This window comes from Manduca sexta, chromosome 19, assembly GCF_014839805.1.
Source record: "Manduca sexta isolate Smith_Timp_Sample1 chromosome 19, JHU_Msex_v1.0, whole genome shotgun sequence".
Classification (NCBI taxonomy): Eukaryota; Metazoa; Arthropoda; class Insecta; order Lepidoptera; family Sphingidae; genus Manduca; species Manduca sexta.
This window is the reverse complement of record NC_051133.1, coordinates 1,207,828-1,223,192: the sequence shown is the minus strand read 5'-3', so window position 1 is coordinate 1,223,192 and position 15,365 is coordinate 1,207,828. Positions and strand designations below refer to the sequence as shown.

The 15,365-nt window shown below is 37.2% G+C and overlaps 2 protein-coding genes across 2 annotated transcripts; both read right to left on the bottom strand.

The window, feature by feature from the left end:
- Positions 1-209: 209 nt before the first annotated feature.
- On the bottom strand, positions 210-6,934 carry LOC115440607 (juvenile hormone esterase-like). The gene is made up of 4 exons (XM_037440300.1): positions 6,819-6,934; positions 3,840-3,990; positions 2,000-3,324; positions 210-1,442 (listed from the first exon to the last, which is right to left on the bottom strand). The coding sequence occupies exons 1-4, from the start codon at positions 6,845-6,847 to the stop codon at positions 1,280-1,282; spliced, it is 1,668 nt and encodes a 555-aa protein (XP_037296197.1). The 5' UTR covers positions 6,848-6,934; the 3' UTR covers positions 210-1,279.
- Positions 6,935-8,185: 1,251 nt separating this feature from the next.
- On the bottom strand, positions 8,186-13,642 carry LOC115440600 (venom carboxylesterase-6-like). Its single transcript, XM_030164979.2, has 4 exons — positions 13,491-13,642; positions 10,981-11,128; positions 9,366-10,678; positions 8,186-8,691 (listed from the first exon to the last, which is right to left on the bottom strand). Exons 1-4 carry the CDS (start codon positions 13,529-13,531, stop codon positions 8,523-8,525), a joined length of 1,671 nt encoding a protein of 556 aa, XP_030020839.2. The 5' UTR covers positions 13,532-13,642; the 3' UTR covers positions 8,186-8,522.
- Between the last annotated feature and the right edge of the window lie 1,723 nt (positions 13,643-15,365).

Here is a 15,365-nt window from a genome sequence, read left to right as displayed (position 1 = left end):
ATAAAAGATCACATAAAAATATGTAAATATAACAATGAAAATTCACGCGGAATTGATAGGTCAAGCACACCGCCCGCGTCGCCCACGGAGCGAGCGGGACATGTGGGAGGCCGCGGGTCGGGGAAGGGTGTGCTTGTAATTGGTGGCTGTAATATTGGGTATCAGTGAGCGACCAACATGCGCCGGAATTATATTAATACAAAAAGTAACCTTGAAGCTCAAAATTTTAATATGTTTTTGGGAAAAAATATAACATTTGTTTCAAATTTGTATAATGAATTGCGCTACTGATGTCAACAAACTGATTTCGCGTTTGTAAAATATTAAAAATAATGTATAAAAACTGTTAAAAGTGTTTGCCACTGCCGCCCACCGGCTTTCTCTACTACTGACGGGACTTGGTCTTACAGTCTTACTTATAAAATTGTTTTAGCATTAAGAGGTGGTTAAGAATTGCTTAAATAGCTGTCAAAAACATCACCGGTTCCTAGTTTAAACCTTGTTAATGAACAAGATGGCGGGTTTTGACTTACAGCTGATGGAGTAAACGTGTGTTTTAACAAAGTATAGCTTTGCAATTTTTTTATAAGCAAGACTGCTTGTCTATAATAGGGTTTATATTTCCCACAAAACTATTCAATTAAATATAACAGTTATTACCTGAGTAGTAAAGGGTTGTTTCAAACGCAATCACAAGCGTGTCTCATTGCAGCAGTTATTGTTTTAATTATATCAGTTTATGGAACAAACCATAACTAAACGATTTTACCGTTTAGAGTTCGGTAAAACTGTAACGTTTAGCATTGACTAACATATTATAGTCATGTAAAATGATAATTTAGAAGTGTTATATACACATTTATATCTATAGATATTATAAAACAAGTCCCCTTTTCTGTCCGTCTGTATGTTATCGATTTTCTCAAAATTTACTGAACGGAGTTTTAAGGTTATAAGCTACTTTTGATCCCGGAAAACATTACGCGGGCAAATCTGCGAGAAAAAGCAAGTATAAAATATAATTTGTGTTTCAAATTCATCATAATGTCATACATTAACGATAAATTGTGTTGGTAATTGTTTACTTATTTGTAACAACTTCATAAAATGCATGCAAATATTATCAATTCTGTTATTAGGCCAGCGCGGCAGACTAAGGCCTAGTCCCTCTCACCAGTAGAGAAGGCCTGTGCCAGCAGTGGGACAATGTATAACACAGGGTTGATGTTATTTATTATTATGACATATAAATATTTATCAGCTCTACAGTATAAATGTATTATATATGCAAAACGGAATCATAGATCTCTCTCCAAAATCTTGCACCTTTGCCACCAGGATCTTGACGAAGTTTGAGTTCATCATTGATGTCCACATACATCTTGTCCTTATTATTGTATTCCGGCCAGTTCAGCCCCGATATAGGGCTAGGTGTAGGGTTCCTGTACACACATAAGTGTAAATCTCTGAATTAATAAGTCATGAATATTTTCCTATATTAGTATTTAGTCGTCACACATGCAATAATCCATTAATATGAGCAACAGCAGACAAGAAATTGAATTCTAAAATATTATTTGTGTCATTGCGTGTATGACCCTGCAGGATAAGGTGTTAATAACAGAAAAAATCTCGTATCATTTAAAAAAAAATCAAGAGTTAACTGACTGACTCGGTGGCACAGTTGTACTATGGGACGACTGCAGTGGGTTCGATCCCTAAGACGAGGAAATTGATATTGGGTTTTTCTACTCAATATCAGCCATCAATTTTGAGCTTGAGCCTAATATGGTGATTGTCTCCTATCACATCATGGGAGTATAGATCATGGGAAAAAATACATACGGTGGATAATTGGTGCACCAGTTGCGCCTCTGCCTACCCTTTCAGGAATAAAAGCCGTGAGAGTGTGTGAATAAGCTTTAACTGAATTCAAAATCTGTACCATGCTAAAATTTTTGATTCACCACGAGGCGAGCTACTTGTTTGTCCAACTTACCCATATTTGATAAAGTTGCCGAATATATTAGTAGTCTTCTTTATCAATTCATATTCTCTACCTTTCTTATCAATGGTCATATTCAGTTTTTTAGCGTCAAATATATACAAGAGATCTTCTAGATGAGAGGCCCCGTGCAGCCCATACTTTGCTACACCCTTGGTGTAGTAATTTCTATCAGATACGCAAGAGAACGTGTAAAAATATCTTCGACGATTGTGAGGATTTTGCAATTTGTCGACAAATCTTCGTATATCAGATATAAAGTTAGCTTCGCTGGAATAAACGGCGAATTCCTTTATGACGTCCATGTTGATAGGTTTTCCATTAAAGTACTGCCTCTGAATAATTTCAATTAAATCTAAAACCGTATTTGGTTTCATAGCGACGAAGAGTTTCTTTAGAACAAACAGTTCGGGGTTATCGTCGTATAGCTTCAAATAATCTTCATTTAACAAGAAAATGCTCTCTTGATCAGTATGGCCAATAAAAATGTCTGCATCGTTGACTAAACCCGTATCAATTGCTTTAATGTACGTATTTAAATCTTTGGTACTTCTTAAAAAGCTATTATTCCCAAAATTTTCCAGTACTGGCGTAGATACGTGGACCTTGTAGATATCTTTTTTCCAAAGTTCTTCTATGTGGATAACCGGAGCGTACGTATCTATAAATTGTTCAGGAGGTACACTTTGCAGAAAACTCAGTAATTCACGTGGGTCAGTAGTTACAAAACCAAGTTTCTTCGCTAGTTTGAAAGCCCGTCTTCTCGGTTGGTATGGTGCCCCAAAATCACACATGGGCACACCACTCATCACGATAGCCCTTTGGTAAAGACCTTGAGACATGGGCGACATAAGATGCAAGCCAACAGACACTCCACCAGCGCTCTGGCCCATGATCGTTACTTTGTTTGGATCACCACCAAAGTACCCAATGTTTTCTTGAACCCATTTGAACGCTTCGACTTGGTCTTTCATTCCAGCATTGCCTGGAACATCTTCTGTGTCCAAAGACAGGAATCCAAGCAAACCTACTCTGTAATTAATTGTTACTACGACGATTTGCTCACATACGAGGAAGTCAGGCCCGTAGTCATCTACATTTCCTGACCCACAGCTGAAGCCACCACCGTGGATGAATATGACCACTGGCAGAGGTTCCTTGGGGTTCATGTTAGGTGAGTAGACGTTCAGAAACAAGCAGTCTTCGGTGCCAAGGTGTCTTTCTTCTGTCTCTATTGCTAGGAAATTGTATTGAGTACATACAGACCCATGTTTTGTGGCGTCCCTTGTACCGGTCCATGGTGTAGCAGGTTCAGGCGCCTGAAATTATACTCAGCTAAAGATACTATTTAAGTGTAAAAGGGCTGATGAAAATTATTTTAGAATTATATTTACAAAAAATAAGATAATATAATATGGCGGCATACGTTAATCGCAATGATAAAAAAGAAATAACAAGCTTGTATTTAAATGCTCTTAGAGGAATAAACCTTTATTTGATTTAATATTTAATTAAATTAATTGGTTTTATACAATGTAGAGATAAAAACTTGTCGCGAGATTTACTTTTGTCAAGGTCACGTTACATAATTATTGTAATATCTACACAACAAAATCTATAAAAATAATAGGGAACGTTTATTACTGAGTGTAACTATAATTAAGCGTATTATAACGTATTTCATTGTTAGTAATGTTTCTAAAATATATTTATATTAGAGGTGCGGTGCCGTGATCTACCTACTTGTGATACGGACATCCTTTGGGTACATCCATGTTTATACCGATTATTGGTAGGTGTGCACCTTACACCCTAAAACAATTATTATTCATACCTTAAACCTCAAGTTTCCTACAGGAGGTGTTGCGTACGGTATCCCCTTGAAGCTGTGATACCGACAATTTCCAGTAACGGCTTCCAATACCTCGCCTCTTAGCAACCCTTGTTTGATCCTTATTGTGGTACAGCAGACCGTAGCCAACAAACTGTAAATAAATTTGTTTCGTCTATACTGCCGTGCTAAGCGCAAAAGCGGTATGTCAGGGAAACCTTATTTCGAGATAATTGAAGTTTTGTAAATAGTTTTGTATGTAAAACTGAAATAGAGACACTCTTGTAAGTTTTTTTTAACATTTCCAAACAAGATACCCTTATTTAGATAAGTTCATTGGATGGGTATTTTTTAAGCTATCTGACGACATAAAAATCAAGATTTTGATTTTTTTGGATACCGCTTTTGAGCTTAGCACTGCAACATAGAACTAAGCGAGGTAAAAAATAATGCAGTCTTTTTTTATGTTTCATATAGTCAGTCGTATTGATACGTCATGTCGTCATCTTAGATTACCAACATTGCCAACATAGTATCTCGTCTTGTGTCATGACGTGCCTTCATATGGGGTACATATTTTGTTTTGTCCATAACAATATGGGAACTGTGAGTACCCACCCTTAGTAGGAGGCTTCTAGGCAGATCTATAATAATATAATAACATCAGCCCTGTATTACTATCCCACTGCTGGGCAGAGGCCTCTACTATTGAGAGAAATTAAGCCTTAGCATGCTATGCTGGGAAGTTCGATTGGCAGACTTCACAAACCCTCGTCACAAACGTTTTCGTCATGCAGATTTCTTCAGAATGTTTCGAATCGTTAAAGCAAGCGATACTTCCCCAAGTATACACATATAACTAGACAAGACTTTTCTTTTTCCTAGGGTTATAAACCGCTAGATATTCGTCTCGGTAGTCCCTTCCACTTGTAACTAGTTGTCGCCTAATTTTTATCTATTCATTTATGTCTATGCTATTATAATATCAAGCTGAAGAGTTTGTTTGTTGTAACGCGCTAATCTCAGGAACAACAGTTTCGAATTGAAAAATTATTTTAGTCTTGGAAAGCCCATTTGTGGAGGAAGGCAGGCTATATTACATCACGCTATGAACAATAGGAGCGCAGCATCAATATATAACTGTTCAAAATATCTTTTAACTTCTCTAAAATTATGTTATTGATATTATTTCGACAAACAATAGTTTAGTATTGTAGCGGTTCCAAGGTTGCCACCACTTTAGCGGCGTAAAGGTTAACGCCACTGTAGAGGAACAGATGGTTACGTTCCTCTATGGAAGGGGAAGATTTCCAGTCAGGCAGATGTTGCGCCTGACCGGCCGCGGCCCCTCCAACAGTTTCTATTCGGAGGTGGTATATATGCTGCACGTCGCGCAAATTGTGCAAGCGTGATTCAGGATCGATGTCGCCATCTATCGTGATTGCTGGGTGATATCACGACAGTTGTGTCACTGCATCGATCATTTTGCAGTTCCGGCGATGTTGACAAGATGGCGGTATATGCCCTAACTGTACCGCCACAGTATAACAATAATTATTTGTGCTCATATCACCGATACCAACAGGTTTTTTATTTTTAGAATAAAAAAAAAACTGGCAACAGGAAGGTAGTCGAGGTTACGAGCCTCTAATACTGTGGAATAAAATTGTATTTGAAACATCTTAGTGACTTCTCTAAAGTTTTTTTTAATATTTTTTTTAAGTAGCTTGATCGTTTTCTTTAAAGTTTTAACATAATATAGATATTATAGCTACATATTAAAGTGCAAATATTTAATATCCTCTACATTTATTTGGCCTCATAGTGGTTAGTGGGTCACTGAATAGGAATATTTATATTTTATCAATACCCACTTTAATGTCAGCGTTTTTTATTATTGTCATAAATTTGAAGGTCTGATGGTATGTATGTACACACACAACACAACAAACAACAAGAGTATAATTTTTTGTGTGTTCCGTCCCAGGATGTGATAGCGGGCGAGTCTATCACCATAGTGGGCACAAATTCCAGACTCTGGGCTGATATTAATTAAAAAGAACTCAATATTACGCCCAACCTGGGAATAGAACCCAGGACTGAACAGTGTCGTACCGCGCTGTCAAGGCGCTATCAAGGCTGTTATGGCATGGCGAAGCATCTAATAAAATAAGAATTTAGGTGTATTACACACCGTAAACACTTCCTTAATAAATAATTAATAAGAAAAAAAAAGTCAAAGTAAAAAAAACTAAATTTATTTTTAAAATTATAAAAGCCTGATGTTTGTACGTTATAGTCTTTATAAGAGCAACAGTAATCAAAACATTTTTTTTTGTCTGGATATGGTACACACACCACGAAATAACTACTGCATGGAAATTCCTTTTTCATTGATGTATTGCTAGATGTCTAGCTTAAAATATAATCTCCATTTTATCCCGAGATAGTATGAAGCGGGACTTTAATCCCGGAAAAAAAATTAGGAGTGTGGTACCGTGAGCAAAATCTAGTTATACATATGCACATATTATTGAATATTAAATATTGAATGAAACATTTTATATAAATCATTTTGACATTGCGTTAATAAAAGAAAGTATATACTCGCATACTTGGAAACAATGCTGTATAATAAGGTATTCTAACCTTGGATAAAAAAAATGTGTAAGTTTTGAACAAAATAAAAATAAACAAAAAGTAATTTTTATTTTCCTTGACCTAAGGCCACTATTACTACATGAAAAGAATTTGTTGGATGGGCGACATCGTACTTTCAGTCAGAAATACATTTACATATACCATATTCGGTCTAAAGTACAAAATAATAAAAAAATCAGAAAACTAAAACCGTGCTTTTTGCAGAAAACATTTGTTATTCGCGGATGATTTTTGACACAATGTCAGCACAGTAAATACAGCCATGTGGTTTTATTTAGTAACGCAATATAAATATGATCCGGTATAAATTTTTTTACTTACTTTAAAATCACTGCTCTTCTAACGTCCATAGTTAAGGTCACAATCAATACTGAGACGTAAGTACACAATTACTCGGAGTTCAAAGAACAAGTAATATGATTGCCTTCTTTATCTAGTTGCCGTTATTAATAGACTGTGGCAGAAGGGAAGGGGTATTTAATCTCATTGGCCACTAGCTTTTGCTTGCGGCTTCGACTGCGTTATAATATTATCACGCGATAATATTTATACCAGATATATATCTGGTATAAATATTTTCCCGCGCATAAAGTAGCCCGTAGCACCAGTGCCGGATTTATATTTTTTATGAGTGTAGGCCACTTTATTAAGTTTATCTATGTATGTAGGTTTCTAAAATACTTAATAATTTTCCATTTGTTTGTATTATAGAAGGCAATTAGTCAAATAAACGAATGATTAATTAAATCGAGTGAGCGTCCTCTGAAATCTGCTGCCCCTAATAGGCTGTCGCCCGTAGGCCGCGGCTTATACGGCCTATTTACAAACCCAGGACAGTGTAGCACTCAAGGGTAATTCTTCCTATTGGTGAAATAATTTCCAAATCCTTTGAGTAGTTCCTGTGATTAGAACGTTTAAACGGACTCTTATTTCAATGTTGATAGATCCACGGTCTCCATGGTCTCTAAGCAACACGAAAATATGAGGTAAACATTCTATTGGAGGCGAAAATCAACATCTGCGCAAACAATAGTAGGCTTTTACCTTAAAATAAAAAAGCTTGTTGTGTCCGGAGACTCCTTCGGGGTCATGTAAACATAATTCGGGTTTAGCATTTTCCATTTCCTCGTCACATTTCAACGTATCCGGTTACCCCTACTCTTGACAGCATGATGGAGTGGCAGTGGCCAGGTGGCAGCGGCATACTTTGTCAAAAAACCTAGTAACACCAGTCAACCTTTATATGATGAATGAGTCTCTGGACACAGCAAGCATTTGAAAGGGGATTAATAGCTTACTGCTAAGAGAGACAACACGTAGTTTTAGTAACATCATGAGGTCAAAAGTCTAATTAAATTGTAAATCCGACCTGACAGAACGTAAGAAATTATCAGTTTTTGGACCAAAATCAACCAAAATGGCTACTCCTCTTGCCACTTACATATATATTGTGCGAGTCGCTAAGCAAGGTTAGATCATGTATCCCAAGCCCCGAGCATTGTAACAGGAGAACTGCACAGCCCTAAAATTTTGAATCAATTTTAATTATAGAAAAGTTTTTGCATAACCAGCATACCAGACACAGTCAATCCCGAACAGGAGTTGGATACTTCTTTCATTTGTATTTGTATATCGCTCAGGAATAATGCAGCTTAGACTAATTATCGCGTGTAAACAAAAAAAAAAACTTCAGCTTTATATAACATGGATTTAATGAGAACATTTATTAAAGATTCAGGACAACGTACATTTTACTCTAACACTTCTTTAAAGTTAAAAGAGCAACTATTCTAAACCGACAAAGTAGCGTGAGATAAATGAAAAGTAATTATATGTCAAGATCGTGCAAAATGGCAATTCGACCTTTATGGCAACTTTCCTTGCCAACCTCTATGGAATACAGGTGATATTATGTTTCTACAATTTATCTAAACTTTAGTCTTCTTCTTTCTTGAATACTTTTCTTATGACCTTACTTGTACTCAAAATATAAGGTCAACTTAATTTTAATGTGTTTCAAACACATTAAAACGGAACTCCGACAGATTTGAAGATGTTCTCAAAGAATGACACAGAGTCACCAATTCTGTTTGATTCAATGGTCAGGGTATTGTTGGCTATGTTCACGTATTTTTTGCTTTGCGCGTCATATTCGGGCCATGTGATGTTCACCACAGGTTCGGGTGTTGGATTTCTGAAAAGATAAATGTTAAGGTTGAGTATATTGTATAACAAGGGTTATTGACATAGGTCAAGTTATAGATTGTGTTTATATCGTAAAGAGTCCGATAAGACGTATTTTATATCTTAATATACCTCTCGGCCTCACGTCTTGTTATTTCTGTTAAATTAATATTTGAATTAATTTGCCGAAGTATTAAACTCAGAGGCGTCAACGCCCTTCGCTCAGTTGACATATCTTGGATGATATGAACGGGTGTGAGCCTGTGGCGATATCAAGTAAAAATTTTAATCCTAAGAATTATAGCTGCTTTACTCCACCATGTGTCCACCTGGTGACCATGATACACACTCTTCGCGTCGATTCCATCATCTGCACGATGCTGTCGGATCGTGTACGAAATATATCCCAAACCTATAGTAGTCATTATTGTACGTATTACCGTACGTATTGATTACTTATTACCGTCATCATAATAAAGCCCTAGGACCTCTATGCCTGAGGTCTCGCATTAGAATTCCGGATCGGGCAATATGATATTGAGTTTTTCTGCTCAATATCAGCACTGTGCCACGAATTCGTGCCTGATATGGCGATAGGCTCATCCCCTATTATATCATGGGTGCACGTGTTGCGCCTCTACCTACCCCTGGTGGAATAAAATACTATTTATTAGATCTACATACCCGTATTTTATGAAGTTGGAAAAGACTGTTGAAGTCAGATTTACGTATCCATACTCGACACTATTGACATCAGACGTCAAATTACGAGCATGAGGTTCGAACAAATAGGATAGGTCATCATTGTGGCCTGCAGCATAAATTCCGTAGGGGACACCCTGGAGCCCGTAGTAGTTCCTGCTTGAGAAACTGGAGAACACGTATGAATATAAATGACTGGAACTGCGCGTCGGCAAGTAGCTAAAAAACCGTTGTACAGAAACAGCTATGTAAGAGTCGGTTGCGAAACTGACGAATGTCTTCATATTGTCTACGGATATTGACTCTTCTCCGAAATAACGTTCTGTAATCTGTTTAGAAACTTCCAAAGCTGTATCTGGAGTGCAGTTGTATAAAATCTTTTTAGGCACAATCATCTCTGGATAATTTGCTGTGACATTTATAATGGAATCTACGAAGTACGGCACTGCGGTGACGGCCTCCTCATCCGTAGTGCCAAACATGACATCGACCTCGTGAACATCGCCCTTCATGTATGCTTCTAGGGGGTCTACAGTAAGGAAGTGTTCGCCTTTAAAATCTATCTCTGTGACCGGTAGAAAATTGAAATACTTCAAAACATTAGTACTGCCCAAAGCGTCGGAACCTAGTATGGCTACATTTGCGTTCACCAAGCTCATGGCGGGCACACCTTGCAGGAACTCCAGGAGTTCGGTCGCGTTGTCGGTGTCTTTACCGAGTACAAAACCGAGCTTAAATGCTCTCATGCTCTGTTTGTACGGGATTGCGAATTCAGATGTCGGTGCCCCACTCAAACATATGGCTCTTTGGAACAGGCCCTTGCTCATTGGCGATATCATATGCAATGCTACCGATGTACTGCCGGCGCTCTGACCCATGATGGTGATGTTATTTGGGTTGCCACCAAAATATTTTATGTTATTGTTTACCCACTTCAAAGCCAATACTTGGTCTTTCAAACCCATGTTGCCTGGCACTATTTCGTTGTCAAGACAGAGAAAGCCGAGCGCATCGAGTCTATAATTTATTGTGACGGTTACTACCATTTTCTCTATGAAGAAGTCGGGACCGTAAGAGCTACTATCGCCTGAACCACTTTTGTATCCACCTCCGTGAATGAAAAATATCACTGGATAGGGCTCTACGGGATTGAGTTCTGGGGTGTAGACGTTTAGGCTTAAACAGTCTTCCGAGCCGTTGATGTACTGTCCAGAAAATATGTCAAACTGTGGACATACAGATCCGTGTTCAGTCGCGTTCTTCACCCCGCACCAAGGATCAACCGGTTGAGGTGGCTGTAAGAAAATATTAATTGTCGTCTGTTACTCCACTTCGTCATTAGAAAAATGTTTTTCGAGTTATGTTTGGTGAGTTGTTTACCACATTCTATACCATGGAATCTATAGGCTATACCTGTGGAAAGGCAGGTCTAGGTCTAGGTCGTGGGTAGTGTAAATATTTAGAATTATCAGACTTATCATCTAATGTTGTGATTCAAAATGATTAGTTGCTTCGCTAATAATTTATGAGTAGATCGATTAAGTAACTCTCAAGTCTAGCCATTGATTTACTTAAAGACAATATAAAACTCACTTACCATGAATCTAAGGCTACCAACTGGTGGTTTTGCATATGAAATGCCTTTGAAGCTTAAGTAGGATTTGTTAGAGGATACAGTTTGCAGTATTGCGCCTTCAAGCGTGCCATCACTCACAGTCACTTGTACCGCTTCACTGAAGCAGATGCTGTGGATACAACAATTTTATATGTTCATCTTTAAACGGACACAGCGGGCTGGAGATCAAGAGGTGCTGGGTTTAAATCTCAGGCAGGGCAACAGATTAGGTTTATTGAATTCGATTTGCCAGGGGCTAGATCCAATATAGGGGGTGCATGTGAGAGTTAACAAATGGTGTCATCTCGGTCAAAAATATTCAGTCAAATTTTATCAGCAAAAATTTGATAGACTGAAAGTAAGTGACCTTGTGTTGAAGACCTGATAAAGAAACTGTATTTCCTTATTTGTCCATATATTTGTAGTATTTTTCCACGGATTCGAGTTTATTTATACATAAAGCAGTTGATTATACAAACAGTTACGAAGGAGTTATGTTTAGAGCGGTCTAGTTAAAAATTATCGTATTAAACGCAAGTTCTATATAATGAGTTTAAATGAGCAATTTGTATGATATGAAGTCCAAGATGTTCGCGTTTTCACTTTCCTTAATCTAATGGTAGTACCAACTAAGTATGTGTCTTGTTTTTATTTATGAGACAGCAGACGAGGAAGTGGGTCATCGGATAAGTTTTTGCCATCAGCCGCATGTTGCACCAAAAAGATGATCACTTGCAAACACCTGAGGAATGCGGATAGACTACTAACTTTTATAGCGCCTTGTACAGTAATGGAATGTTGCGATGTATGTAAAATAGGCCCCAAAAATTTATTTCAAAATGTTAGAGTGAAACTGTGGACATATTTATCTGTAGCGTGGATGGACCGGCTTGGAAGTACCACCGTCTCACAGAAACGCACGTGTCTTATAGTGAACCTGCTGTAGTTTTGCAGTAGAAGTGACGGATCTTGATAACTGATCAATATTATAATATTTTAAAATATTATTAATTGGATGTGACTGATAATTCTACGACGCCAGTGAAGTTATGAAGTATAAAAATCATGTATAATAGTTAAAAATACCTAACGATTAAAACATACTGGTGGTAGGCCTCTCATATGTGAGAGTCCGCCTGGGTAGGTACCCACGCAATTTCTATTTCTGCCGCGAAGCGACAGTGTGTAGTCATAGTTGTGTTCCGGTTTGAAGGATATTGTAGCCAGTGTAACTACTGGACATAATGAGACTCAACATCTCACGTCTCATAAAATAAATAAAATAAAATAAAAATGCTTTATTCATCACGTAGGCGAACATAGTTGCACTTATGATAAGTCAAGGTACATGAGAATATTCAATTATTACTTAATTAGATTAGCTTATATAAACAAAGACAATAAAATAAATGAAAAATATACTTGGTAAACAAAGAAGCCAGCTCGGGCTGGCAGGGAAGAAGAAATAAAATTATAAAATTAATAAAATTAAAATTAATAAACAGGATGGCGAGCGCTGTGGAATACCAAATAATATTTTGTATTTCAAGGTGTTGGATGGTGTTTCTACTGTTTATGGGCGGCCGTATCGCTTACCATCAAGCGAACGGCAAGCTCGTCTCGTCATTCACAGCAATACAAAAAGAAAACATTGATGTTATTGTTCACAAACAATCAATTGCGATTATTTTTTTGTAAGGAACTTCCGAACACCACGTAAGTGGCTTTTTGTGGCATTTCGAACAGCGAATGAGGTTTTTGGAGGCTTAAACACCGCCATCTTGTCTATAATCCCTATTAATGGTTTTATCGCTGGGAATGTGTCCATAATACTTACAGTATTGTGGGTTTTTATGTGTAATAAAAATTAATTACATAGTGTAAAACCACCAAACAGTGCGCACTACCAAATAAGTACGCAACGCTTCGTTTTAATTTTTTTTAATTGTATTGATAACTGTTTGTGTAATGTCAGTGGCGAAATACATTTTTCAAGTGCAAAATTTTTTTCGGTCATGTAAGCACATTTTGTAACAAATAATCGATCACTAAATTTGATGTAATTTTTTTTTAAACATTTTAAGCATGTTTCGTAAGGGCTGTATCTGTCCCACTGTTGGGCTTGGGCCTCTTCTACTACTGAGAAGATTTAGAAGAGTCGCCATAGTCCACCACGCTGGCCTAGTACGGATTGCTAGACTTGACACATCCTCGAAATTCTTATAGAGAACTTCTCAGGTATGAAGGTTACCTCACGATGTTTTCCTGCACCGTTAAAGCAAGCGATAATTCACAAAGAATACACACATATTTTTTTAAAAAAGTCAGCGGTGTGTGCCCTTGGGATTTGAACTTGCGGACATTCGTAACAATTCGTAATTCGTACTGCCGAGACGAACTCGGTAGTACGTTTCACAAGCAACTAGGCTATCGCTGCTTAGTTAGTTAGTTAAGTATAAAATATTGAGAATATTTAAATAAAACGAACTCACCAGCACGCAACACTGTAAATGAGCGCTGTTTTCACTGACATTATCAAGGATTTTCAGTTGTATTGAATAATTTCCATGTTTTATCACTTATATACATGGTTTTCGGGGTTCCATAATAAAATATCATGAATGCGTATGTACATACATCATGATTGATATTAGCACTCTGTAATTAAGCACTATCTTATAAAACGCATGCTGAAGACATGCAGAGCAACGCTTTAACATCCAAAGACGTTTTTTAGTTACATTTTGATAAGAAACTAATTTGTTTCGTAAGGATCAATCAACTTTCATTTTGAATAATTGTTACTTTTTTATTTGTCTGGACTAAGAAATGCATTTTGCGGAAAACTAATTTCTGTCCTTCCTCCTAATTCTACGTGGATTTATCGCCATGTAATTCTGGAACGGCCCTATATAGGTATACTTATACCTGCGCCGCGAAACTACTTACAGCCTCTCAGAGTCGATCAATCGTATCTATTGATATTGAGGTTGATCGCCAGCGTTCAAGTTTGAGCACTTATGTCGGAAGACAGTTTTCTGTAAAGAAAAGCGATGTGATGTGACAGATGTTGTGTTTGGACTGAGATATTCGGAAACCAAATACTCCCAACTTTTCCTAGTCGTTGTTCTTTCCCTAATTCGATTCGTTGGCTTTGATAGGCGGTGGAGGTTGCCAAGTTGTGCCTGACATGCTTGTATGACGGCTAAAAACATTTCTTATATATTTTATGTTCTAAACTTTAAGGCCAGAGCCAATAAGAAATGTCTTTTTTAGCCGTTATCGTATGCGACTGTACCCGTGTATATTTATTACTTACCCACTTGCGCGCAAACATAATATTTGCGCATGCGCAGACATCAGATTTGGGTGTACCTCTATCCCAAATATATTATGATAATGTAAACTTGATGCAGAATTCTCAAACGGAAATTTTTAGTTGCGCTTGACAATTTATTGAGGCGGAATGCTGTTGACACAGTATACGCAACTTGTTCCAACACTAGCGCAGTCTGTATACATATTGATGCTAGTATAATACATTGGAAACAATTGGTGTTTAATAACTTATTCATTAGTGACTTACGGATTAAATATGCGTAAATTATTGACCGTAATATAAGATCATTCTTTTTTTGTAGGTCTGTATTTGGTTGCATCTTTAGGTGTATCTACGTCTACGAACCGAGGACGATTTTGTGTAGTGTGGACTGACTTACGAGTCTTGAACGAGCGGACGCCGCGCGTTCCGCTCATGCTCCGCTAATTGTCAGTTTTTAGACAGTTATGAAGGTACTGTTTACTACCAAAACTCATTTACGTTGGCTATAATGTCCTTCAAACCGGAACACACGAGCATGCGCATTACTGCTTGACGGTCAGTAGAAATAGACATTGCGGTGGTACCTAACTAGTCGGCCCCTCGTATGTGAGAAATCTACCACCATATATATTATTATAATGAGTGAATATTATATTATATGATCTACACCGTGATGTTATAGTCGTTTTGGAACCGAAAACTTTAAATTTTGCATCAATAATACAGTTTATAAAAATATTAATGTGATAAAATAAAAATAGTTTTTTATAAACATTAAAATTAATGGTTATGAATAATAATAGCGGCGATAGCCTAGTTGGGTGTGGAACGGACTGCCGAGACGAATGTCCGCAGGTTCAAATCCCAAGGGCACACACCTCTGACTTTTCTAAAAAATCATGTGTGTATCAGTGGCGAAGCGTCCATACAAGCCGATTCCCACCGGGTTACCTTTTGTAAATTAATTAAAAATAATAAAAGAAAAACATAACAATATAACTAGAATAAAAATAGTATATATTTAAACAACTCAACTCATATTTAT

What these genes read in the sequence shown, in the direction of transcription:
- LOC115440607 (XM_037440300.1), bottom strand. Translation starts at nt 6,847, where the DNA reads ATGGACGTTAGAAGAGCAGTGATTTTAAA. An exon ending in AGAAGAGCAGTGATTTTAAA is followed by an intron (nt 3,991 to 6,818) that starts GTAAGTAAAAAA and finishes ATTTATTTACAG; the next exon opens with TTTGTTGGCTACGGTCTGCT. An exon ending in TAGGAAACTTGAGGTTTAAG is followed by an intron (nt 3,325 to 3,839) that starts GTATGAATAATA and finishes GTATAATTTCAG; the next exon opens with GCGCCTGAACCTGCTACACC.
- LOC115440600 (XM_030164979.2), bottom strand. Translation starts at nt 13,531, where the DNA reads ATGTCAGTGAAAACAGCGCTCATTTACAGTGTTGCGTGCTG. An exon ending in ATTTACAGTGTTGCGTGCTG is followed by an intron (nt 11,129 to 13,490) that starts GTGAGTTCGTTT and finishes TTGTATCCACAG; the next exon opens with CATCTGCTTCAGTGAAGCGG. An exon ending in TTGGTAGCCTTAGATTCATG is followed by an intron (nt 10,679 to 10,980) that starts GTAAGTGAGTTT and finishes ATTTTCTTACAG; the next exon opens with CCACCTCAACCGGTTGATCC.